Source organism: Excalfactoria chinensis, chromosome 4, assembly GCF_039878825.1.
Source record: "Excalfactoria chinensis isolate bCotChi1 chromosome 4, bCotChi1.hap2, whole genome shotgun sequence".
NCBI classification, from domain to species: Eukaryota; Metazoa; Chordata; class Aves; order Galliformes; family Phasianidae; genus Excalfactoria; species Excalfactoria chinensis.
This window is the reverse complement of record NC_092828.1, coordinates 20,546,030-20,571,201: the sequence shown is the minus strand read 5'-3', so window position 1 is coordinate 20,571,201 and position 25,172 is coordinate 20,546,030. Positions and strand designations below refer to the sequence as shown.

Sequence of the window (25,172 nt, the reverse complement as noted above, 5' to 3'; positions counted from 1 at the left end):
TTTTCCAGCTTCAGACAACACTTCTGAGCAGCCTTACTTCACTGAAGGAAACAGGCCGGATTGCGTACCACAAGTTGCTCTCCATTTTCAAACAGCTCTCATTTAAACCAAACTGGCACTTGGAATCATAAAGAATCTTCTTTCACAAGGTTATTTTATCTGATAGCCTCTTCCTACATGCTGCTTCCTTATAGAACTATGTGCAGTGGGCAACACTACATACAAACTGCCTCAGAAATTACTGGTAGTTTCCATTCTTTTTTCCACATAAACATGCATTAATTTCTGACTTCTAAAGGAGTCTTTTCAATTTCTGTAGCAGCTTTGTTTATGGCCATGAGTAACGTTTTACCATATATGCTCAGAAAATCAATTGGTTTTGTGGTAAACACTGCACCCAAGATATGTGCCTATACGTAAAGTACATGTACATACCTAAATAGATAAATAATGAGGAAAGAGTCAAGCAAAAAGTGAAAACACTCCTGATTATAAGCATGCAAGCCTGAAATTAAGTATCAAAGGCAGACAAGAGCTTTCTGTTCCTTCCCTTCATGTGGCACCTGCATCCAACTTGTCAGTTAAACAAATTACAAAGCGAGAAGAGTGCCAACTCGTCTCACTCTTTCTGTCTCGCATTCCTTCCAACCTGACACTTCTCTCACCTGCAGCCATCTCTACTTTCAAGTACTACCTATGACTTTCAGCATTGCTGTATACCAAGCAGTGAGGATTTCCTCCTCACCGCTTGCGAGCGGTGAAGGTACGACCCGACCCATCCAGCGGCCGAAAGGTGCACGTCTCGGCGCGGAACCCGGGCTGCCGCACTCCAGCCCCGGGCTCAGCTCAGCTCAGCCCCGCCAGGTCCCGCAGTGCTGCTGACCCCTCACACCGCACTATAAATAACCGCCTCTCAGTCCTCTCCTGAGCACGCTTTTCACGAGCTCATTCCCTCGTTAATGGAAAACGCGAATTTAAAGCAGCGTGTGGATGCGGGGGATGTTGAAGTGAAACTCCCGTTCCCCTGCAGAGAGAAAGCTGAGCTGCGCGGCGCGGGACGGGCAACGCGAATTCAGCCCGGAGCGCGGCACACAGCCCGGGCGGGATGCACGACCGCCTCAACTCCGCCACTTCCTCAGAGCTGAGAGCCGCTCTTCCTCCTCCCTCGCTAGCGGCGGCCCAGCCCGGCCTAACGCTGCTCCTCAGCCGCCCCCGTCCCGTCCCGCAGCGGGCCCCTTAACCGCCTCGGAGCCGCCCTTACCGGCGCCGCGCTCGCAGTTCCCGCCGGTCAGCGTCGCCCGCCCGCTCCCGCCGAGGGGACGGAGGAGGGGAGGGGCTGGGAGCCGCTAACGGGCGCGGGAAGAGATCGTCAGCCCGTACCTGCGCCGGGCCAGGCCGTACCTCGCGCCCCGCGGCTGCCGCTCGCCGCCTCCTTCCGCAGCGGGCTCGGCGGTAAAAATAGCAACAGGCGGCGGGGGCGGAGAGCGACGGGAGCCCGGCTCGGCCTCGGACCGGCCCCCGCGGAGAGAACTGCGGCGCGGCCCGGACCGGCTGACGTGACAGGAGGGCACCCGCGGCGCCGGGCAGCTCTGCGGGAGCATCTCTGAGGCGCTTCTCCGCCTGTGTATCACAGCACAGAAAACGCGTCTCCGTGACAAGTGCAGGTGGGTGCGGAGTTCACAGAAGTTAGCACCGGAGTTATTTTTAAAGGGGTATTTCCTCAACAAGCTGTGCCCGGCCCTCTCCCGCAGCACGGCAGGCCTGGGCAGCCTCTGCCGCCTCACCTCGTCCGCTCCCGCAGTGCTCCGCTGCGAGGCCGGCCGGCCTGTCACACTTCGTGGAGGGCTGGTCCCGGCTGGCCCCGGCCGGTCCCTCTTCTGCCGCAGCGAGCGGAGCCGGAGACTTAATTACAGCGCTCTTCCCAGATGGTCAGGGCCTCTTTTCCAGTCCCACAAACCACTCTTGTGCTCAATTAATTTCAAAGCTTCTTGGCAGTGAGTGAGACTACTGATTACTTACATCTAAGTAAGTCGAATCTAACGTTCTCAAGAAAATTTGCTGAGCTGCTGGACGCGCCGTGCTCTGAGGAAAATAATTAAGTGGGCTGTCAAATTGAAGCACAGTGTTTTCCCGGATTGTGGAAAACAAGTCGTGGTTCAGTACGTGTAGCACATCCCGTACTCGCAGAGTGCACGGCGGTTGCATCTACATGACTTGTGCTTGCTGTGTGTACTTTTATAGGATTGATGACCTGCGAGTGAAAGTATGAAAGCAGCAGTGTGCTCAGAGCGCTGTTCCCAGTCAGCCCTTGGTTCATAGCTTACTGCTTCTGCAGAAATGAGAACAGGCCTTATGTTTGCAGTGACACCCCGGGCACTCCTTGGGGAAATGAAAGCCCTCTCTGCAAAACCTGGCCATCCTACAGATTTAACAGAATCACAGGGGTGGCAAAGGACTGCTGGGGGTCAAGTCCCATTCCCTGCTAAAGCAGGTTCCTTTAAGCTATCACAGCTAAGAGTGCCCTCACTCCAGCTACCAGCTGCCAACCTCAGATCTGAAACAAGTCTGTCCTTTTACTTGTTTTTAAGCCAAACAGCCTGAGGATTTTTGCTTTCAGTTATGGAAGGCTGCAAACTTCTGTCCTCAATCTGACAGCTGCAGCGCTTTGGCCAAGGCTCATCCATTCTGAATTACCAAACAGTGATTTTAGGAAGACTTTTTTTTAAAGCTTTTGCCTTCCGGAAGGAGACAATTAAACAGATATAGAACCTACAAGGTTCCTTCTGCTGCTTGGAAAATCCCTGAACAAGACCACCACAAATACAAATCCTCTCTTCTTCCTTGATAGCTGGGAAAGAAAGACTGGGATTGAGATCATCTGTGAGTTCCTCTTTTATTTTTCCTATTCTCTCCAGCTCATATATTTTAATTCTTTGCCTTGTAGAGTTATTGTCAGGTTGTCATACTGTGTTTTATAGTAAAATAAAAAGTAAAGTAAAATGCTTCAGATAAGAGCTACAGCTGTCTCAGGGCTGCAGGATATGGTCCACCATCCTCACAATCCAACAGCCACACTCCTGAAGATAAGTACTTACATGCTGTGTTTGAGGAGCAACAAACAGATCACTGTCTTACACATCTTCTAAGATGTGTACCACTTATGTGCCACATTTATCCAGGGTGCAGGAAGATCTCTTGGCTTGCTGCTTGCTATGAGAATGCTTGACCTACCTACCTTCCATGACACTTTTCTAATGAGCATCAAGTATATGCTGGACAGCATTCCTTCTCTCCATTTCCTGTTGAAATGGCTCCTTGTACAGGAAAGAAATTTCATTTGTGGAAACAAGACAAAAACAAGAAGGAGGTTGTATGTTCCACTTCATGAGAAATAAACATGTAATGTACAGGAACACGCATAATGTATAGAAGCAGAATGTGTGTATTCAGGTGTGAGCCCTGAACACCAGCCTTCCTAATCCTGTTCAGTTCTTTGAAAGAACATCTCTCATTCTTTATCCTTCATCGTTTTCTTTACAGTAGCCTAGTTATTAAAACCTACTACTGTCATGTGCTTCTTCAGACTGGCAAGAAAAATTAACCAGGGCTTCCCATGTATTGCAAACATGACCTGTGGAATTACCAATTTCACCATTATTTCTTTGTGCAGCCGCACTTCAGATAATAATAAAGCAAAACAGACAAAAAAAACAAAACCCCACCCACCCAGCATGAGGCCTGTACAAGGCAGGCTGTGAGATATCAAAGTGTTCCTTGTGGTCTAATGAGGAGACAAGCAAGTCATTTGATCTGAGTTGAGGTAGGACTGTAGAGCAGGACGAAGACAGTAAATGAAATTTAGGCTGAATGCATATGGCCACAGACAGGAGCTGAACTCTGGGCTGCTGTGGCTGCACCCTTTGAAGCACATCGACATGCAAACAGGAAGTTGCAAAGTTCCACCCAGATACTTTCAGAGCTGAAGTTCCTCCATCGCTGGGCAACAGCTGAGAAGTAAAAATCTGCATCATCAAATGTGGGTACCCACGTTCTACTTTGAAAATAATGAGAATTAATTTCTAGCGCTATTATACAAAACAGTCTTAAGTCTTTATTTGTGCTTGGGTCATGCAGATCTGTTTAGTACCTTGTTAAGGGCAGGATGCTGAATGTTCTGTAGTCCTGACTTAAATGAGCTCTGGTAAGTACTACATTCTTATCCAGTGACACCATATCCCCAGATGGTATTCATATATGGTCCCAGATATTCCACAAACCAAATTTGAGTGCTACTGTTATAATAGCTGTTCACCTGTTTCCTACTCTGTAAGAATGTTTGACAGCAACAGTAGTTGGTGATTATCTTCACAGACAAGAGACTTTCTGTTATCACTGACCATGGGTAAAAAGTCTGAAAGAGTTGAGCTCCTATTACAGACCCTGCCTGCTGCCTTTGTACTTTCGTGCTTTCAGATTTCATGATTAACCCTCCCCCCCTTCCTTCCCATAAATACATCTGAAAATGAGTTACCAGGGGTTGTGTGAGTATCTGAAGCTTCTCCTTTTGTGCAGAAGCTGCTGTTGCTATGCCATCATTTATGTTACTTTTTATTTAGGTGGGCATTAGGTCATGATTGGATGTTTTAATAGGCTCATCCCATTATACAGCGTTCTGACAGTGCAATGACCTGATTTCAGTCACCCACCAATCAGTGTACAAAAGAGAAATGTTGGCTTCTGCTTGGAAGTTGAACAGAAATACTACCCCCAATGCATTTGTGTGCTTACATTGTACAAAGAAATAGTATGAAAGAAAGTGACTACTTAGCTTAATGAAGATTACCTCCTATTAATTTTGTACTTATGGGCAGAGAACAGTTTTGTTGATATGTTTTACTTATGATTATGTTTATATTTTACCTAAATGTGGCAGCTGGGTGCCTTCAGCTGTGAAATCTTAAAAGTCACCAATATAAAAGTCACCTTTTATAAAAACTTGATGTATATATCTTAGGAACGAGTGGTGCTGCCCATCTCATGTCGCTGCTCACAGTGACCGTTACTTTAGGACATAAGGTTTGCTTATTGTTGGAGTGTCAAAATAATAAACACAACCACTACAACTTTGAAAAGCAGTTGCAAGCAGAAAGCTTCATTTGTAGAAATTCTCTAAGTGAATTAGTTACAGATTTAAGCATACTAGTAGAAATTGCTTATATGTTAAATGTTTTAATAGATAATTCCAGTTGTCCCTAGATAATTTTTTGTTTTGGTTTGGTTTTTTGCAATTCAAGTACAATACTTGTATGCTTCACAATCTGCCATGGACAAAGTTCAGAGCCTGTACGGAGGATGAAATCAATATATTTCCTTCTGGCCAAGCTTCATATTGAAAGAATAATGAAACTAAATTCAAGGATAGTGTTAAGTAGTGACAAACTAATAATGTTAAAGTGAAATTCATCACTCTAACAGCATTGTTAGGCTTTTACTTTTATGGCAGAGGTTAAAGTATTGTACTCCTTAGTTTCAAGGCATTTTCTTCCCAGCCTCACAATCACAATTTCCTCTTGGATCAAATGTTTACAACTGCTGTTGACTTGTGTTGGAATTACAAATGTTAGCCTGTTATAAACACTAGGCTCATTCTGCATATTTCCTCAACGTAGGGATGCATCTCTCTGGTAGTAGCCAGGAATTCCCTGCCTCTTGGGTTCAGTCCAGGCTCCAAGTTTTCTTTATTCTTGTCCTGACAATTGCCATTTCTGGATAAAACATCAGTGCCTCTGCTCTGATGTTCTCTGATGTAACGATTCCCAGCAGGACAGAAGTAATTAATGCCTGCAGCTAGAATCTGGCCATGCAGATCATCCACAGGTAACAGCACCAGCCCAGGAGAAGCCCAGCATATCACAGAAAGCTGAACAACACACCAGGCCATATGGATCTCCATAGCATCTCTCAGCCTCAGCTCACAGCAATCATGCTGTGTCTGCATTCCCCAACCAAGTTGCTCTTAGAAGCACTGACCAACATCACCTAACCAGCCTGTGCACAGCCATTTGTTTTTAATGAAGCTCAGGGTAAAGTACCATGCAAGAAACTGTGTTTTGCAAGACAGCCTATGGTTAAGTCACGTGCCACATGTTAAATCCTACCAAGAGCAAAATTCGAGTGTCATCCCAATATCTGTCCTTCCACTTCCCTAGCACTAGGTTTTGATAAACAGGTCAAGCCCTTTCCTTAATAATCTTATCACTTTAAACAAAACATTAATTTTCTGTACCATACAGAGAGACCTCAGTATGAACAGTGCAGATACTGGCCTTCACTGTTTAGCCAAGAAAAACTGAAGCATCAGCCAAAGAATGCAGGGCTTAATCCTTTCCTTGTATCATCCAATTAGAACTCTAAAGTTTGTCAGATCAAAGCAGGTATCAAATATTTTTTCCTTAGCATCTTAACTAACAAGGTAACCCAGTATTAGATGGAATTCTGATGAATGATTTGCTAAATTTAATCTATGCTTGACCTAGCAACTAAGCACCATCATGGTATAACAGAAGGAGTTATGGTGTGGAGGTTCCTTTTCCCAAGACATACCTGGGCTGCTGGAGCTACACACTGATACTCACTGCAGAACAAAAATAAATAAATAATGTATAGCAAAGTCAATTGGTAACCACTACGTAACCCTCTCAGGCTCTGCAAGTACAGATGACAGCACACAATGAAATGGAAATTTCTGCTCTAAATTCAACATGCAGAGTTATGCAGCAAAATCTTGTAGCATATGGCGTGACAGGATCCAGATCTGGGGTAGGTACTGACCTAATCATGCTCAGATCAACAAGGCGACAGAAAGGCGTATGTAGATGTACTCTGTCCCAACACGTTCACGGTACTGAAAGGCATGTTTCACACTTCTAAGGAATAAGAGTTTGGCATGCTTAGCATCTCCAGCTTGGAGTTTGCTATGTAGTCCAATCCCACAGCAGAGACCCTCCATAAAATGTACTGTGACTTCTTTCTTTATTTGGGCCACAGTCCCCTGCCAAAAGACCACTACTTTCTGAAACGCCCCTAAGTTTGTCAGTTTCACTACAGGCTTTTAGCTTTTATTAACAGCAGCACTTGCTTTGTAAATCTAAACCTAGATAGAGTTTCATATTATCAGATTACCCACAGACAAAAGATAGGTTTCCCCCAAACAGGCTGCATTTCAGAAATCAGGATATTACTTAGAGTATTTAATTAAACAAGTTTTGAATGAAATACATTTGCAGACAACTTTTGGTGTATAAGCTGACTCTGATTTTTTTGGTCCTTCAAGGGTAGACATGCTTCCCTTTCAAAACAAGATGCTAATTTCAACAGTGTGTAGAATGAATCTTAATAAAAGCAGAAGTCTTTTTTAGTCTGAGTTCTCAGATGTTTGGTCCTAAAAATCCTTACTTGTTAAATAATGCATTTTTAATGCTGTGAAAATACCAAATACAATGAAGGTAGTAATTGTGCTATTTTACTCAGTCTTTCGTTGAAGATTGTTTTTCTCTGGTTGAAAGAAGTGTTTTTCAAGAGCATTGACCAGTTCATCCAGTTCTTTCTTCAGCTGCTCAGTGTCACTATGAAACAAAATCCACATAGAATAGAAAACCTGTCAAAGTGGAGTGGCTAAAAAGCACATTTTCAGTCCAAGCTATTGTTTTAGACAAGTTTTTTATCAATGATAAAAGTATATGTACTTGAGTTCTTATAGCCCCCTATAGTAAGCATTGATGTTCACTTCCAACTGATGTGTGAAAGGTACTTAAGACTACAAAAAAAAGCCATAAATCTACAACATAATCTAAAATAGAACAACAGCCAATTTGAGTTTAGTGTATCTTCTACTGCATTACAAATCATATGCATTTAGTAACTCCAACTTGTGTACTTAATAGTATTTTCAGGTGAATTTTCATTGGTAAGAAAGCATTATTATCATTAGAGTAGCAGTTGCTTATCTTTCAGTCTACATGACTTCCCAAGGAACTACTCAAGGATATAATTACTAAATAAACTGGTTTAAAATATGCAGCTATAGATACAGTGTAGTAGTACAAGCCTAAAGCAACAAGATATATGTTAAAAAAGAGGGAGCATATCCACTCTCATTTGAAACTGAATGCTTTTCTTGATCTTATTTTTACTGAACATAAAACCAAGTTTAAAGAAACTTCAGTGGCAAAAGAATTATTCAACACATTTTTCAGGATTGAAGCTTTATGCATATTTCCAGAATAATAAAAGTGACTGTAGGAAAATGATTCAATCATGAAGAGCCGTTTCCCCACTAAAACAATACAGAGAAGCCAATCAGCCCCTATTATTTACCCCTGTAGGTTACAATACCTGTTTCCAGGAGGTGCACAAAGTTCCGAATAGTATTTGATTTTTGGTTCTGTTCCGCTGGTTCGCATTGTGGCCACTCCTCCATTAGCAAAAGTGAATGTAATCATTTGACTACTTTTACTCGTAGGAAGTATCTGAAAATAGTAAGAATATATATATATATATATAACATTTACAAAGGGACTATAATGAATTCAAGGCAAAACGCATGGTGTGAGGTCATATAATGTAACTGATGCATCACATCAAAGCAATCTGTGTTCTGTTTCCTTCATCATTGTGACTTGTGTAGTCTTGTGACTACAGCAGGCAAATCACAACCTTACCCTCAATCTGGTAGTAAAACTGCCGTTAAATAGTACCATTAGGTAGCTCATTTCAAATCTAGTCAACATTTCAGCTGTAAACAGAAATTGTTCTATGACAGGCTTCCCCCAGGACAAAAATAAACATGAACCACTTAGCTTACACTTACAACAAGTTAATGCAGGATTGCTGCAGCACTACAGCAAGACCCTTCTACCTCCCTGTATAGACTGCCACCTTGGGGATGGGAGGGGAGGGGGGGGGAAAGAGAGAGGGAGGGAGACAGGGAAAGAGACAGAAGAAAAGAAAAGGAAAAAAATTAACCTTGATTTATTCCCCATCAAAACAAAACAATCACCACAAATCCAATTCAATTTATGGTCAAGTTTGAATGTATGTTTTAGGGTATCTCTCTGTAGAATATCCGTATATGTACATATTTACACATGACTCTGTATGGTAAAAGTCCACTTACTGCTTTTTGATCAGGCTGGCTGCTGTCATACCCAGTAGTTAAATCCCTTATTCCAGAAACTTTAAATCTACCGCAAGATTTTGGATACGTGTCTTTTCCATCATAATTCCTGAGGTTGTCAAAAAGCTGCTGAATCACTTTAGGATCATGGCAGATGAAATACGAAGCTTTGGTAATATGGAAGCCATATCTGTGAAGACGTGATACCAATCACTTGAAGAAGCAACAGTCTTACTAGCCGTACACCACATACGTAACACAACACTCTATAAAGCAAGAATCTATGGTGAATTGTAGCATAAGGTCACCCTGTTACAATTTTTTAAATGTGTCGACAGTTCAACTGCTCCATCTTACATACTTGAAGAGGGATACAAATTTCCTTAATAACTGAAAGTGAGAAACTTCGCTTCTAAACCAGAAGCAAAAATGATGCCATGAGGAGATCTAAATACACAGGAAGAGAACAAAAGAGGTCCAAATATATAACCTTGAGTGGACACCAGCTGACCTCTTCTGAGTAAGAGAATGTCCAGACAGATTTCAGAAGCTGCTTTCCCATTGAAGTGTTTCTATTAAACTACACTTTCTGTCTATAATCTCTTTACATTGTCATCTCCTTACATTACCTATTTGCTACCAAATAGCATGATGCCGAATCTGCATCAAAAACAACTTGCCTGCTAGCACTGAATTTTCAGCGCAGCATGTTGTTGGAAAGCATACAAACCTGGACTCATTCTTTCAGTGACTCTTCCTAAAGATTAACAGTTGATGAGAATCTTTGGTGCGAGGGGAAGCCTGAAGGACAGAAGCTTTCACTAGCACTGTTATGCTCATGCTAGAAATCTGGAAGGCTTCTGAAACAGCAACATATTTATACCTAAATGAACATCTTGAAGGTCAGTAGCTGCTAAATCAGTCTTGAGAATCCAGCAAGGGAATTAAAAAAGCCTACCTTATATTTGAAACAAATGATGAACCTCCTTTTCCTCATCTACTTCAGCTTTGAGATGGGGTAGTAGTGATAACAGACCCTCTTTACTATACCTCCAAAATACTAAGTAGAGTTTCTTCTACTCTACAAGCAGTTCACCTGATAACCCTGACCAGAAAAGAAGGGAAAAGAAAAAAATGGAACACCATACTAGCCACAAACAATAAACAAACGTCAATAACCTCAATGCAAATCAAGAAAAGCCCTGCCATTCCAGTTATCAAGTGTCTCTTAATAAGACAGAGTTGTTTTCTTTCCTGTATATCTGCAGGTTTTCCACAAATGGTGACCATGTGCAAGTGACATGAACAGTCTTCCTCTGAAGTGCATCTACAGGATGCTTTCATGCTAAATAAGTCTGACCTTCTCAGCAGCTATTTACATAGTAGACAGGTGGTACTGCTAAGTTCCACTTGGTTAAACATTCTGATTCTGAAGGCAACCTGAATCAGATGTTTACTGAATAAGTACTTAAATAAGCACATGCCAGGAGGACAGTTCTCTGAATATACACATCCAACTACAAGCTGCAAAGAGAATTTCCAAGTCAGATACCATATTTGCAGTCCTAAACATGATTTTCTCCGTATGGCTTTGTTTTACTGTTTCATACTGTTTTTAAACTTCTGCTACATACTAGAGCTGATTAATTCCACAGTTTTTGCAATGTTTTCTGATGAAACAAGTATGCTTAGTGCTCTGAGGACTGGTGAAACAAGAAGCACAAAGGCTAGAGTTTTCCATGAATCTTTCTGCAAGATACACCACAGCTTTGTTAGGGACACCGCTGGAAACGAAGAGGTGGAGAGTATCCACCAGCCTGTGTTGCTCCCTCTTTAACAACCAACCTAGAAAGCACATGAGGAATGCATCACCCTGCCCCAAGGAAAACAACAGCCATTTCAGCTGTTGATTTCTGCAGGTCTTTGAATGTGTTAAAGGAAAAAGAAAAAGGAGTGCCTCGTATTCAAAGCTTTCAGAGGAATATCCAGTTGGATATAACAAGTAGAGCCAGTCATAGCACATCAGCTGAATCAGCTCAAATCTGGGTATTCAGGAGCAGAAAGAACATACACTATCAATCAAGAAAGGAAAGACAGAATAATATAGTAAAAATTCTAACTACAGTGCCACTAGAATTAATTTAATCACAAGTAGTACTGAGAGCAGGACAGAAATAAGCCAGATAGTGACTTGCTCACTCTTCAATAGCATAAATATGCCAGAGCTACTTAGACACATTCTGCCATTAATGTTTTTGTTCATCTGGTGTGTTTAAGCAGCAAGAAGCACTATGAGCTCCACAGTGCACCAATACTGCCGGGAAAAACAAAACAAAACAAAGTCCGGTCTTTTGTGCAAGAGAGAGCAGTGCTCAAGGGCCAGACTTCTCAAATGGGAGAAACCCATCAGAAAAAACAGAAAATGTTACAAGCATCTCTTTAATAGAGTAAGAGTTAGGAAGGTAATCAGTACTTTAAAACTACACAAAACCAAGTTGTGTATATAACTCCTGACATAGGAGAGCTCGCTAGATCACTGTTACCATACCTTTGTGGTTGTTTCTTTGTATACACAGATTGCTATCAAGCAACATATGTGGAATGGAGAAAATTTGACAATGAGACAATTATAATCAAACTCACTCATCATAGACAGCCTTCAGCTGCTGAGACAATGACAAATTCCTGGATGCCAAAAAGCTAGCCATCTCTGCAGTTATAACGGCAGCACTGACACCATCTTTGTCCAGAACAGCAGGGCAGCACATATACCCTAAACAAAGAAAAAAATCATATTTATTATTTACATATTTGATGGATTTTTTTTCTTTTTTTTTCTTTTCATTCTTTTTTAATAAGACTAGTAGATAGTACTGGGGACATAGGAATGGGAGTGGGATGGAGGGTAAGACAGGTTGTTTAAGGGGAAATGAATATTGCCTTAGTATGTATTTTTGGCTTAATTCTATACTATTTATTCAGCATAGACTAGGATTTGAAAAATTGTTTCTCTTCTAATCAAAATCAATTTCAGTAAGTGTATGGGAGATTGGTAATCACAGCCTGAACCTCTGATTAATCAGCTGAGGCAAGTATGGGGTCAGCTGTGGGAGCACAGGTGAGAGTGATGTAGCTGTGCTCCCGGAAGGGGTGGAGCTCGACTCCATCCCCTCTGAGACCTCATTTAAGGGCTGACTCCCACTGAAGCAGTATCTCTTGGAGATTGCTCTCCAGTGAGGACTGCCCCAGCTTCTTCAGCCAAGGCACCACCACTGGTGAGTTTTCCTTTACTTATACTTTCTGTACATTTGTTACCATCTGTATATTAATAACCAATACAAGTAAGTAAGTTAAATGAGTTCTCAGCACTGATTTGCATTATATTAGTGCTATGTGCTCCTGAATATCTTTGGAACTGTTATAAAAAAAGAAATGTCACACTACTAGAACAGTGCAAGTGTGAGACTCTGAAATGTGATTACCCATTCACAGCAGTATATAGGAACACTGAGAATTATCCATTACATAGTCACATTTTCACTGTTTTCAGATACTGAGATACTCAAGAAACTGTATGACAGCTTTACAGTTTTTGTCTCATGCACTTTCAGCTTACACACACCTTTGCAGTTGACAAATATTATTTGAGGGAGGTTTTACTTCATTTTGCTCGTGGTTAAACTTAGCTTAAAGATGTCAGATACAAATACCCCATTTTAAGCCTAAAAAATGTGTCTCTTTTTCAAAAACTTGTAGAGAAGGGTGCTACTAAAGACTTCTATAGACCTGGTCCAACATCACCATAGTTGGTGCTAAGCAGAGATTAGGATTCTATACTAGCAATACCAATCAGCCGAGTGGATGATATTAATAACTTCCATTAGGGTCAACACTAGATTGCCATTTTTTGAGAGTAAAGCACTTTCGCTATTTTAAAGGATACCAGAACATAGTATACTTTCTTACCAATGGCCTCTTCAAATGCAAAAAGAACAGCTTTTCCTTGATCCATGAGCTGCTTGGCACGGTTACCCATCCACTTAAAACCTGTCAGCGTCTCCTACAAAAGCAATGTCAACAAAACCCCACAGACATTAAAAATAAAAGCAAGGAGTAGGAAAGCAAATAAAAGCATATCCAGTAGCCTTCTAACAACTTACCTCAAAGTGAAAACCTTCCTTTAGTGCAATTGCTCTCAGGATTTTGGAAGAAACTGTGCTTGATAACATGTAGATGTCTTTAATGGAACAAGCATCCCTGTTTTGACTTTTCCAGCAAGTGAAGATCCACCAACCTAACAGAGCTCCCAGCTCATTTCCAGAAAACACCTTCCATTCACCACTGGGGAGAGAGAGAGGGAAAAAAAATAGAGAATTTAAAGGACAGTAGTGGAAAAAATTCTACTGGTTCCTACATACATGAATACTAGCAAGTAAAACTACTATCACACCTGAATTCCGAGTAACAGCAACAAGATACCTCATGTTCATTAAGAAAAAAAAAGAATATTCCCCAAAGAGTCCTGGAATGGTTATTGTCCTTCTCCACCATATGCACCAGCTAATGAGTTTAACCAAATACAAAAAAAAAAGTGACATTTTGGGTATATTTTAAATTAAAAAACTAACAAAAACACAACAAGCAAAAAAACCAAAACACCGCAACCCAGCAGGTACAAATTATAAAAACCAATGATTAAAGACATACACAGACATGAAAATACACTTTTCATGCGGTCGGTATTTTTGGTTGACTTGGTGACAAATGCTTTTATTTAATGACAAATACATCAATCTGTCATTGAAAAACAAACCCAAACCTTATATATATATATATATATCCATATACATAAATTGATCCATTGTTCTAACACAAAAAATTGAACAAAAAGGAAAAAACAGATGTCAAAACTGCCCACAAAATCCCAGTCATGAAAGGGAAGAAAGACACTGTCAGACTGACAAAAATCTAGACCTACAGTAAAAAATACCTGTTGTGAAAGCAAAGCAGACGCACTCTCCTGCACTTACTGATGCCAGCAGGCATTAAGCAATACACAGCAACAATTTAGCATAAGAATGTGTTCTAGCAGGGGTTTCTGTCAAAGAAGTACAGATACCATAGAGGCTTATATTAGTATTTGATTAGTGGATGAAAAGCTACAGTGGAATTTAGAAATAAAGCAGGATCACAATTTAGGTAACTATTAAGAGTGGCTAAACAACTAGCAAAGCAGCAGCAGAATGAGAGCACCATACTCTCAGTAGTGATACACACAATAAAGTAACACCCTTTCCGAGTGTCCGGTAGCCATAAGTTTTAAGACAAAAAAGCACAGGCGATTTTGCATTCTTGTTTTAACTCATCATAACTAGTACAAACTAAAGCTTTTTATGAATTTTCCTCACTGCTCAGTTGCCAGCTAAGGCTGGCATGTGCCAAACTCCAGGATATTCCAGCTAACATTTCCAGTGATAGAATGGAGAGTGTCAGTTAGCTCATTCTACTTAAAGAGACAGGGAAGACTGCTTTGATCATGCTGTGAAGGCAAAGGGTTAAAAAAACAAAAACAAAACCCAACGAACAGAAAGGCCAGTACCAACAAACAAACCGACTCTTCTTTATTCCTGAGATAACCTGGTAACTACAGAAGTTGTGCAGAATATTCAAGTTGTTTCTCAGTAAACAAAGTATGAAAGAATGTTCACCAGTCTTCTGAAAAATATCTATCTGAAAACCTAGCTTTAAAGAGGTGAAACAATCATAACAGTTCACATATTTCTGTGCATACCTCAAGTGCAAATGTCTAATAACTATACAGGCTTTCTTGTGGAGTCTAATTTTAATTGCTATTTAATTTACCACTGTGGTCTTCCACATAGAGTCCCCTCACGTTTCTATACAGTTTTAGTCTAGAAAGGACAAATGTGACTATCCTACCTTCCTCTGCAACACAGATAGTCAAAATCCCTCCAATTAGTCTAACGTTTAAGTCCAAAGTAGAAATGGCTGTATTTATTTGTTGCCATACCTTTCTTGTTTCTCTGCCACTGCAAGTCGATCAGCATCAGGATCATTTGCTAAAATGATTTTTGCCCCATCTTTTTCAGCCAAAGCAAAAGACAAGGTCTGAAAACAGTGGTAAGCAACATCAGGAAAGCATTAATAATACTCCCAAATATTTTCACATCCTTTACAGACTTGAAATAACTTTCCCAGTTTATTTCATCTCAAACACTCAACGTCATGGTGAGTCTCAAACAATATTTAACCATTTTACAGGATATAAGCCTGGCAACAGCAGAGCACAGGCAGGATATTTAACTTCACCTGTATCATTCTGCTGTTGTTGTTACAGCCAGTAGGATCTTTACTAAAAACATGATCATACTCATATCAGAAAATCTAGTCTCTTTATTGTCAGGATTGCCCCGATCCAATCATAGTTTGTTAATAACTTCAGCCTTTGTCTTTCAGACGTAAGCTGTAAAAACTTTGCAGAATTGACTATGAAGATCTCTATTTTTTATTTATTCATTTATTTTACAAAGGAATTCTATCACTTTGCTCCATGTGCAGATGCTGCGCATTCTGTTACCAGAATAAAGTACAATTTAAAGTTACAGATAATTATTACCTGCCTGCCTTGTAGCGACTTATGAATTTTAATGAAACGATACCAGGAAATTCTTTGATAAATGTAAAAATAGACCAGAAATAAACACTGAGACATTGCAACTAGTAAGAAATACATATAAACACTGTATTTAGAATATTAGGAAATATTAATTATACATATTTACCAGAACGCCTTTGCCTTCTTCAGGATTTGGATACTTCACCGTGGGAAATTCTGGATCAGGATCCTTCTGCTCCGGAACAGCAAAAGGTGGTCTAAGATCAAATGCCTTGAAGGCCAGCTGCACAAATTTATGACCTACACCATGCACAGAAGTATGAACAAATTTCAGGTTTGTTTCCTTGTTTATATTCCTGAAAGAAAAGAGATTAATAATAAAAACCTGAGTACGGCAGAACATTCTGCATGAAAATTCACTGTGTTCAGAACCCAATGTGACTCAGTATTCTACAGCACTGTCAACATGATAAACTAAAGGAGGTCAGATTTTGAAGATGTCAGCTTCTAGAATGGTTTAATCTTACTTTTCAGATCTGCAAGTCACTGTAGGTATCCACTGTTCTGGTACATGCAAATTACTGGAAAGAGAGTAATACACTCTATACCCCCCAAAGGAGGTGAGTAGAAAATAAATACAGTTAACTGATCCCTCATCCCCAACTCCGGAATGTAAACCATCTGATCATGGGTAGTTAAGACTGTGATGTAAACAGGCAAATCTAACAGGTTGCTGCTCATTTAATTTACAAAACAAAACATCCACTTAATTTTACTGAGTAAAGATTATACCAAGCAAATGACAGCAATACATATGTGCAAGGCTACCAAGGCCACCAGAAACATATGCAAGACTAGAATGACAGAGCATGACCTCTTTCTATCAGAACAGTCTGGTTCACGTTAAGGCCATAACCCCAGAACATTAAATTACACAGTCAGTATCAACCCTTAGCTTTCCCCGAGCTGCACACAGTAGCCCCATTTGCCTGATGCACGATCATACTATTACAGGAAGATAATATAATGAGAAACTTACCTTACTGGTTTAGATTCTCACCAGGCTAAGTTTATGAACTGACTTACTAAGTAATGACACAGCTGCCAGTATTACCAGAAAATACCACAAGGATGCAAATACAGGGATGAAAAATACAGCAGAATCAAAGCTGCCTTTAGATCAATTTAAACTGCCATGAAAAATCCCATATTCTTAACAGAGCTCACATTACTTACCTATGAAAGCACTGTTTCTGTATGTCTTTGAAATACTCCTTATTGATAGTGGCATACGGGTCATGGAGTAGCGCACTGCTGTCAATTTGTTTATCATCCCAAGCCTGAGGCCATGGCTCCTTATTCTCCTCAATAGCTTGAGAAATTCCTTTGTCATGAGGGGAAATTATCTGAGCACCATTTTCCCAGTAAACCTAAATGATAATAAGGGTAAGAGCTCATTTTTGTCATTAGTACGTTAGAATAGCTTTGCCTTTTTTTTGTTGGCTAAGATATATTTGATAGAATATTACGGTAAACTCTACTGAAGTATAACCAGAGTAATTCTCTGTTCTTATTCTCAGTGTTTCCTCTGAAATCCCACTTTTGTTCTACAAAAAAGCTATTAGGTTTTATCAGAGCACACTGAAATTCATAATGAAACACAAAATAAGGCTGAGCTCACTTACTGAGAAGATGCAAATATCAACCTGTCTGCTCGCTTTGGAACTGATAAATTCCCTGAGACACTTCCTCTTAGTGTTTAGATAATCATTAAATAAGAAACGATGCTTTAGAGGAAAAAAGTGTCAAAATAAAAACAAAACACTTTTACTACAAAAAAAGAACTAAGGAAAAAGGCACAAAAACGTTGCAGCTGTCTACAGCTGCAGTGTTGCCACAGCAGCAAGCACAAATTCATGTAAGTTTCAAGATGCTCCTTACCTGCAGACCTTTATTTTTTAAAAATTGCTTATACATCCAAGAGCAGGTTTGATGCTTATCTATAAACAGAACTGTGTTTTAATTTAGACAGCTGTTTGCACTCTTCCTCCTACTGATGTTTTACAAGCTACAGCTTTAAGGAAATATACCTAACAGCACCTGGGTCGTGTACAGATGTGGATCAAATAGCAAAAACAGCAGCAGAAATGAAGTTCATTAAGGAAGTAATTGGTGAAACATCCAAACTGGTGTGAAAAAGCTATCAAGATCAATTCATTAAAAAACAAACAAACAAAAAACAGTTCAAACAAGAACTTCTCAAGTTCAGACAAGAAGTTCTGAAGGAACAGACAGTGAGAAGTCATCTTGTCTAATACCTCGCTTTTCTACTATAAAAGACAAGGAAAGACCTCCTAACCTTTGTTTTTGTATTCTGGAAACAGTCTGTATATGATTAGTCCAGGTATGCCATTGGCAGACAGGCCGCTCAGCCATCTGTCATTTGTTTCTTGAAACACACACAAAAAAAGGCATGCTGATAACTGTATCATTTAGCAAAAGAAAAACTATACCATGTGAAATTAATGGAATTTAATCCAAGTGTTTTTTACAAGCAACTCATTAAGCTTATTAAATATTTTAAAGCATTCCAAAAGTTCCAGAATTCTACAAGAGGCATAAATTCAAGTCTACCATATGAATTCAAATCAGCATGGAACTGAATTGGCAATTTCCACATACAAAACCAAAAGGACTTTCTGCTTTACAGAGCTGAGTTTATTATGTTATTACTATACCATGTTACTAGCTCTAGATATGCATGTTTAGATCTAGATCTCAAGAATCAAATTACCTATTCATTTGGTCAGTAATACAATAGGAACTGCATGCAGTTGTATTAAAAGCTCTACATGGAAAATAAATAAATAAATAAATAAATAAATAAATTAAAAAACACCGAAAATGAAAAAATAATAATAATAATAATAAAAATAATAGATCATTTAGGAATACCTTGTAACCATTATCTTGCTTTGGATTATGGGAAGCTGTAACCATAATTCCAGCACAAAGCTTCAGATGAGTTACCGTATATGGCTGTAACAAGAAAAGATTAACTGAACTGGAATATGAAAAACATTACAGAAGATTTTATGGTATATAAATGAGAATACTTCCATACTGCCAAATAAAAAGGTCGGGATATGATTCCTACAGACTGAATCCCTAATGGAACTACACTCACTCCACCAGGATCCACGAGGTACAACCTTAGCTCTTGCCATTACTCCCCATTTACCATAAACACGCCAGGTGTATGCAGTGCTGTTTCAGATACTTTGTGGCTCACTGGAGTAACATTTTTACAGAAGGAAGCTGAATGCATCTGTTGTGCCCTGCAGAATGATGTGAAACGCTTCAGATCTTCAAGAGTGTAAAGTGTTGGGGTAATGACAGAAGTCTGTGTAGGGTAACCAGAACTAAAACTGCAGCATTCTCATCCACACTGTCCTGTGAGGGCAGTTCTTGGAGCAGGAAATAAACCTGGGGGCCTGGTCAGTACTCAGCTGAACATGATCCAGTAGTGTGCCCAGGTGGCCAAGAAGGCCAACAACATCATGGTTTCTATCAGAAAAAGTACTGCTACCAGATGCAGGGAAGTAATTGAACCTCTGTATTCAGCACTGGTGAGGCCATACCTCAAGCACTGTGTTCATTTTTGGGCCCCTTGCTATGAGAAAAACAGGGCAACTAACTGGTGAGGGGTCTGGAGCACAGGCCTTATGAGGAGCTACTGAGGGACTGTTCAGTCTGGAGAAGAGGAGGCTCAGGAGGGACTTTATTGCTCTTTATAACTACCTGAAGGGAGGTTGTTGTAAGCTGGGGGTCGGACGCTTCTGTAACTAGTGATAGGACTGTAGGGAATGGCCTCAGATTGCACCAGGGGAGGACGTTAAGAAAAATGGTGCTCAGGCAGTGGAATGGGCTGCCCAGGGAGGTGGTGGAGTCACCGACCCTGGAGGTGTTCAAGGAATGTTTGGATGTTGTGTTGAGGGACATGGTTAAGTGAGAACTGTTGGTGATGGGTGGATGGTTGAACCAGATGATCTTGTAGGTCTTTTCCAACTTTGGTGATTCTATGATTATAGCATAGAAGAAAATTGTTTGGCAGAGAGCTATTATAAACTAATCCAAGCAGATAGAGTGAACTGAAAATAAAGCATCGTTCATGACTAGAAGTCCAGTTCAAGTTCAATCCCGGCTATTAAACAGGAAATACAATCAGCTATAGCTTATGCAACACTGCTTTAAGTTGTCTTGTGAAGAATGTGGCCCTAACTCTACCAAACCTGGTATCAGTACAAGCATGTTATATACGAAGTCTCCACCCCTCCATATCCTTATGGGTCCCTTCCATCTCAGATATTCTGCCATCCCTGTGGGTCCCTTCTAATTCAGGATATTCTATCACTCTGTTAAGTGAGAGATTATGAAATAACTTCTTCAAGAAATGTGCCTGAAAGCATGAATGAGTACAAATACAGCCCACTGTCACAGATATTGTACTCAGCTTCTTCCTTCTACTGCTATGGATGTTGTAAATCAAACCTGTCTAAGTAAGCAGAAAGCAAGCAGTCTAAGCAGTCAGAACTTAAAATGTTCAAAATGTCTTGTCTACTTTCCCTTAATATAAGTATTTATTCTTGATATCTCACAGAATTAGCGTGTATATAAAAAGATATAATAAACATACCACAAAAGGTGTTGGTGTTATGTCAGAGAAGAGATAGACTGGAACTCCCTGACTGATGAATGTATTAGCAGCAAGTCTTGCAAACCTGAATAACAAGAAAAGAAGCCTAGGAAATATATTCATTCTCTCATCCGTTTCCTCGAATTTCAAAGATTTTCCTCCCATCACTCCAATTAATGAAATAAATAAAGGAAATCATGATACACAACTTAAATGTGTTCCTTCCTTATAGACAAAACACAACTATAAAAACTTCCTTGGTATTAAGAAAATAAAAATACCATAAACCCCTCAAATTCTTTCTAGAGAAAGAGAAAATGCTGTTGAAGCTGTTATGAGACTGTGAAGCATCATGTAAGACATCTACAAAATACTACCTGAAAAGTACCTTTTGCTACTACCTCCGCTTGAAAGGTGGGCACGAGCATCAAACCCGATCACAACTCCTCTCTTTTTCAGGTCACTGAAATTCTTCTCAAGGTATCTGCAAAATCCCTGAAGACAATAACAAATTCACTTCATTAGTATAATCTCAGTATTTCATTTATCATTGGATTAAGATGACTCCTGAGATGTTGACATCTCACTGCACACATCTCACTGAACTGGACGGGGACTCAGTTCATCTAGGATCAAGAAACACCATAGAATGACAAAAACCTTCAAACCAATATAATTGAATTTGACAGCATTTAAGTGCATTTCTAAAAATCAGAACCAGCTCCAGAAAGAACCAGTTAATATGGTTAGTCTGATCTGCAGATTCAGAAATCATTTATTCTTTAAGGTATCACATAAGTGAACAACTGGCCAGCATTTCAGTTGTGGTTCAACCCTGCCTGTGGTAGCTCAGCACCACTCAGTCGTTCACTCTGTACAAAATATCTTAGCATAATAATAACAGGAACCATAGCAGGAAGCTTAGCAGCTTACCATAGCTTAGCAGGAACCATAAATATCAGTGTGTTACCAACATGGTTCTTCTCCTAGAGCCAAAACACAGCATCACACCAGACACTCTGAAGAAAAATGCAGCCCAGCTGAAACTAAGATAGAATTGAATCTCACCCTTAGTAATGATTGGATGCTTGTTTAGTACGTGATACAATGATTCACCAGCAGTCCAAGCTACAGTAATTTTAAGGACTTTATTTTTTAAGCTCCCTCCATGTAGACTGACTTTAGTACCTGTACATGTATATAAGTTAAGCCAAATGCTGGCCAGCTCTCTTCTTTCTGTTTCAATTTGTAAAAGCCATGTAATTCCCTAGAATGCGCATTTGCTTGTCATAAGGGAGGCCCTTCCATTCCTGGATCCAACCAGCTGAATGAGATAATACGATGAATACAATACCTGAGTTGTCTGGATAATAGTCAAGTCATTCATGTGAGAAATTCCTGCTCCCATGGCGGCCCTGAGCCCAGCTGTGCCAAATTCCATTCGTGAGCCAAAGTATTTCTGTAGTTCTCCCACATTTCCTTCAGCAACTACTTCCTTCACTATTGCAGAAGTTTTGGGATTCTGTAGGTATAAAATTCAGACATTCTGTAAGTGTTTTGTGGGGCCGCGTGTCTTTTGTTGGTGGTGTTTGCTTTGGTTTGTTTGTTCAAATACATTTAAGCTTCTTAATAGAACTGACATTCTTCCCCACGTTCTCTGCTGGTTAATACATTTGGTATTACAACATGATGCACCACATCGGGAACCCCAGAACTTTGGCTACATCTTCTGAACTTAAAATCAGTACAAGAGAGGCAGCAACAAAACCAAATGGACTGGGCAGGGGATAAACAGTTTGCACAAAATGTATCAGAGAGTGGTGCTTGTGAAAATCCATGAAGTGCCACACTCAGATTACAGCTCAGCTATCACAGTGCAGTGAGAGAAAGGTCCCATCGCACTTGCTATGAATGATGAGAAGTTTCTTTTCTAAGTCTTCCTCCTCTTATTGGTGTATCGCTTGCATGACACAACCCCTATCGACTCTTCATTTTTGGAATTAGTGAAGTCTCGTATGCCCCAACATCTCAATAATGTGGGATTTGTCAGGCTTAACTTCAGTTCGATTCCCTGAACGCTGATGAGCCAGGAGGACAGATGGCACTCTCCAGCCACCAAGCAACAGCGTTATGCAAAGCAGCATAACGTGCTCCTCGGGTTACTCACAGCACCATTACGTGCACTTCACGCTGGAGTACAAAGATTATTATTTCCAAATGAACATAAGCTTTGATTTCTGGTCAACCAACTGACCTCGAGGAAGTCAAGGACTTGATTGCTTCTTGGATAAGCTAAATATGCTGAGATCAAAGGGAGGTCTAGCAGATCATCCTGGGCAAAAAAAATATATCTGTCTCTCTCTCCTTTTTTTTCCCCTGCAGCTGCAGAACATGCACAAAGCAGTCATGTGCTTATAAAAAGAGGTGAGGACTCTGCGCAAACTGCTACCAGTTTGGATTACCAAGCAAGCCAACTGTGGTTTTCTTAAACATTACAATATGTTCATCATTTGTGGATGCATCCTGCCCTAATTACTGATCTATACACCTGCTGCTGAAGGGCAGACGTGACAGTCGAAATAAAAGCTAACGAGCCTTTGCTGATAATCAGCAAACCATATACTGCAGGAAAACCATATACAAACCATGTATTGAGGAAAAAAGAATTGCTTTTTTCCCACTGAGCAATTAAGTATCCCTGAATTATCGACCTCCAGTTTAAGAATTAATAATTTACCAGTCCAGGAATGCTGGCAACTTAAGCTTCCTTGCAGGAACAGGACAAGAGTGTAAGAATTATCGATCTCTCTGATTACACCAGCAGGTGTTACGATACAAGGAATAACCATCAGTGCAACTTGCTCAAATGTTACCTTGTCACACAAAAGTATTTTAGCTGAACCCACCCTGACTGAAGGCCCCAGAGATGTTCCATCTGTGCAAAAGTCCTTCCGATGTTTTAAAGTATCGGGACAGGTACTGAGTTAACAAGTTTCATTTTGATTAAAGCAGAAGCTACCTTCTATCCATGACTTTATACACGATAATAAGAAAAAATAAACAATGAGATACTTAAGTAACTCATACGGCAATGAAATAGCCCGTAATATATACAGTAATCGTTACTTAGATGAAACCTTTCGGCAAAGTCAGCAGGACCATTTCCATACATAAGGGTTTGCTCCTGCAAACTACTGTTTTGCAAGAAACATGCTGCTTGTCATCATTAAATATTAACTTCCCCCATCAAATTAAAAAGCTATCCTTGCCGTGAAGGGCTCTCTTAAAAATAAATAAATAAATAGCGTAAATGGACAAGGGTTATGTTGGATTAAAGCTGTTGCTCAATGCAAACAATGTAGGAGTTTCTCCCTGACAAATAAAATGACAGAACCGCAGCAATGGCACCTCACTGCTTTTGAGCAATCAGCACCAAGGTATTGCATACTGGTCAAGTAGCACTGCAGTCATAAGATGCAATTACTGACCAAGAGCACACCTTCCAAAAAGGTACAGATACTTCAGGGGATGTTGGATTAGACCTCAATGGATTTCATGAACTAATTGGAATCACCAATTAAAATGAAGCGATTAGAAGACTGGAATAAAATTAATGTTAGTATGAAAAGTTATTAATATCAGGGACCCTTTAAAACCAGACAGTTCTCTCAAAAATCCATTAAACTGAGAAAAACTTACATAAAAGCTTGCTGAAATCTGAGAAGATAACCTTGCATATATATATGTGTGTTTGTGAACGGTCTTGAAGTAAGCAGGAGGCCACCTACCTAACAACCCCTACCCACATACTGTGCGGCAAAGGGCAGCCACCGGCAGCACCTCGGAGACGGCGTGCTCCAAGTGAGCGAATGGCGTGTGTAGGGACACCAAGTGCCAACCGCCCACAGCACATCCAGGCCCGGTCCGTGCGGGAAACGCAGTGATGGGCAGCTGCGTCAGCGTTTCCAGAGCACGGCCACGCAGGTCTGTTTAGACATGTGGAATGTGGAAATAAACATAGACGGTTTTCCGTCTACGTGCGACACGGTCGGGATCAAAGCAGAAGGCAGCAGTGAGACGTGCTCAGGTGTCTGAACATCTCCGCAGGAACAGACACGATGCGCTCTACCGCAATAGCGGGGAAGGGCAGAAAAAGACCCCAGAAAGCAGGGCGCACCGAGGGTCCAGCAGCCCGCACGCCAGCGGACCACACGGATGGCTGGAAACGGTGCTTCAGCAACCAAAACACGCAGAGACCCGCCGCGCGTCCGGCAGCTCCTCCGCAGCAGGAGCGGTCAGCAACAAGAGGGAAAGGCAGCGCACAAAGAAAGCCATCCGGACACCCGCCGTCCCTCACCTTGTCCCACTGCAGCCACTGCTCGGCCTCGCGCCTCAGCGCCGCGTCCCCCGCAGAGCCCCGCGCTGCCATGCCGCTCTCCCAGCCCCAGCCGCAACCGCCGCCCCGCCGCTTTCCTCTTCCGCAGCGCGTCCGGGGCCGGGCCGCACCGCCTCCACCCCGCCCGCTGCCGGGCCGAGGTCAGGGCCGGGCCGCGCCGCTTTCCCAACCCCGGCCGGCAGCGCGCCGAGGGGCGGCTCCGGAGGCGGCGGCTGTTGGCTACTGCCCTCCCGTGGCCGGACCCGGCCCGCCTACCTCGGGACTTGGG

At 41.1% G+C, this 25,172-nt stretch overlaps 2 protein-coding genes and 1 long non-coding RNA gene across 11 annotated transcripts in view; 1 reads left to right on the top strand and 2 right to left on the bottom strand.

Moving 5' to 3' along the window:
- The window catches only part of TBC1D1 (TBC1 domain family member 1), a 93,413-nt gene extending 91,541 nt beyond the window's left edge, over positions 1 to 1,872 (bottom strand). For 5 of the 7 annotated variants that reach the window (XM_072334778.1, XM_072334783.1, XM_072334784.1 and 2 more), the window contains exon 1: positions 1,262 to 1,635. The gene's annotated coding sequence lies outside the window, so the exon portion shown is untranslated. Of the gene's footprint in view, positions 1 to 1,261; positions 1,636 to 1,784 lie in introns of those variants that run through there. The other 2 variants (XM_072334781.1, XM_072334780.1) reach the window with 2 other exon arrangements.
- Positions 1,531 to 21,852, top strand: LOC140251251 (uncharacterized). 2 transcript variants are annotated; one of them, XR_011903391.1, is made up of 3 exons: positions 1,531 to 1,664; positions 16,002 to 16,146; positions 20,968 to 21,852. It is a non-coding gene; the product is annotated as an uncharacterized lncRNA (long non-coding RNA). The 2 variants fall into 2 exon arrangements; XR_011903390.1 differs by lacking the exon at positions 20,968 to 21,852 and adding an exon at positions 16,347 to 16,810.
- PGM2 (phosphoglucomutase 2) lies at positions 5,353 to 25,172 on the bottom strand. Of its 2 annotated transcripts, none has more exons than XM_072334789.1 (14): positions 24,866 to 25,170; positions 21,863 to 22,030; positions 20,897 to 21,003; positions 20,509 to 20,593; positions 18,768 to 18,851; positions 17,049 to 17,242; positions 15,979 to 16,168; positions 15,207 to 15,304; positions 13,336 to 13,516; positions 13,142 to 13,235; positions 11,819 to 11,948; positions 9,176 to 9,365; positions 8,395 to 8,528; positions 5,353 to 7,625 (listed from the first exon to the last, which is right to left on the bottom strand). In XM_072334789.1, the coding sequence occupies exons 1-14, from the start codon at positions 24,935 to 24,937 to the stop codon at positions 7,523 to 7,525; spliced, it is 1,830 nt and encodes a 609-aa protein (XP_072190890.1). In that variant the 5' UTR covers positions 24,938 to 25,170; the 3' UTR covers positions 5,353 to 7,522. The 2 variants fall into 2 exon arrangements, with proteins under 2 accessions (XP_072190890.1, XP_072190891.1); XM_072334790.1 differs by lacking the exon at positions 5,353 to 7,625 and adding an exon at positions 8,870 to 8,937 and having other exon boundaries at positions 8,410 to 8,528; positions 24,866 to 25,172.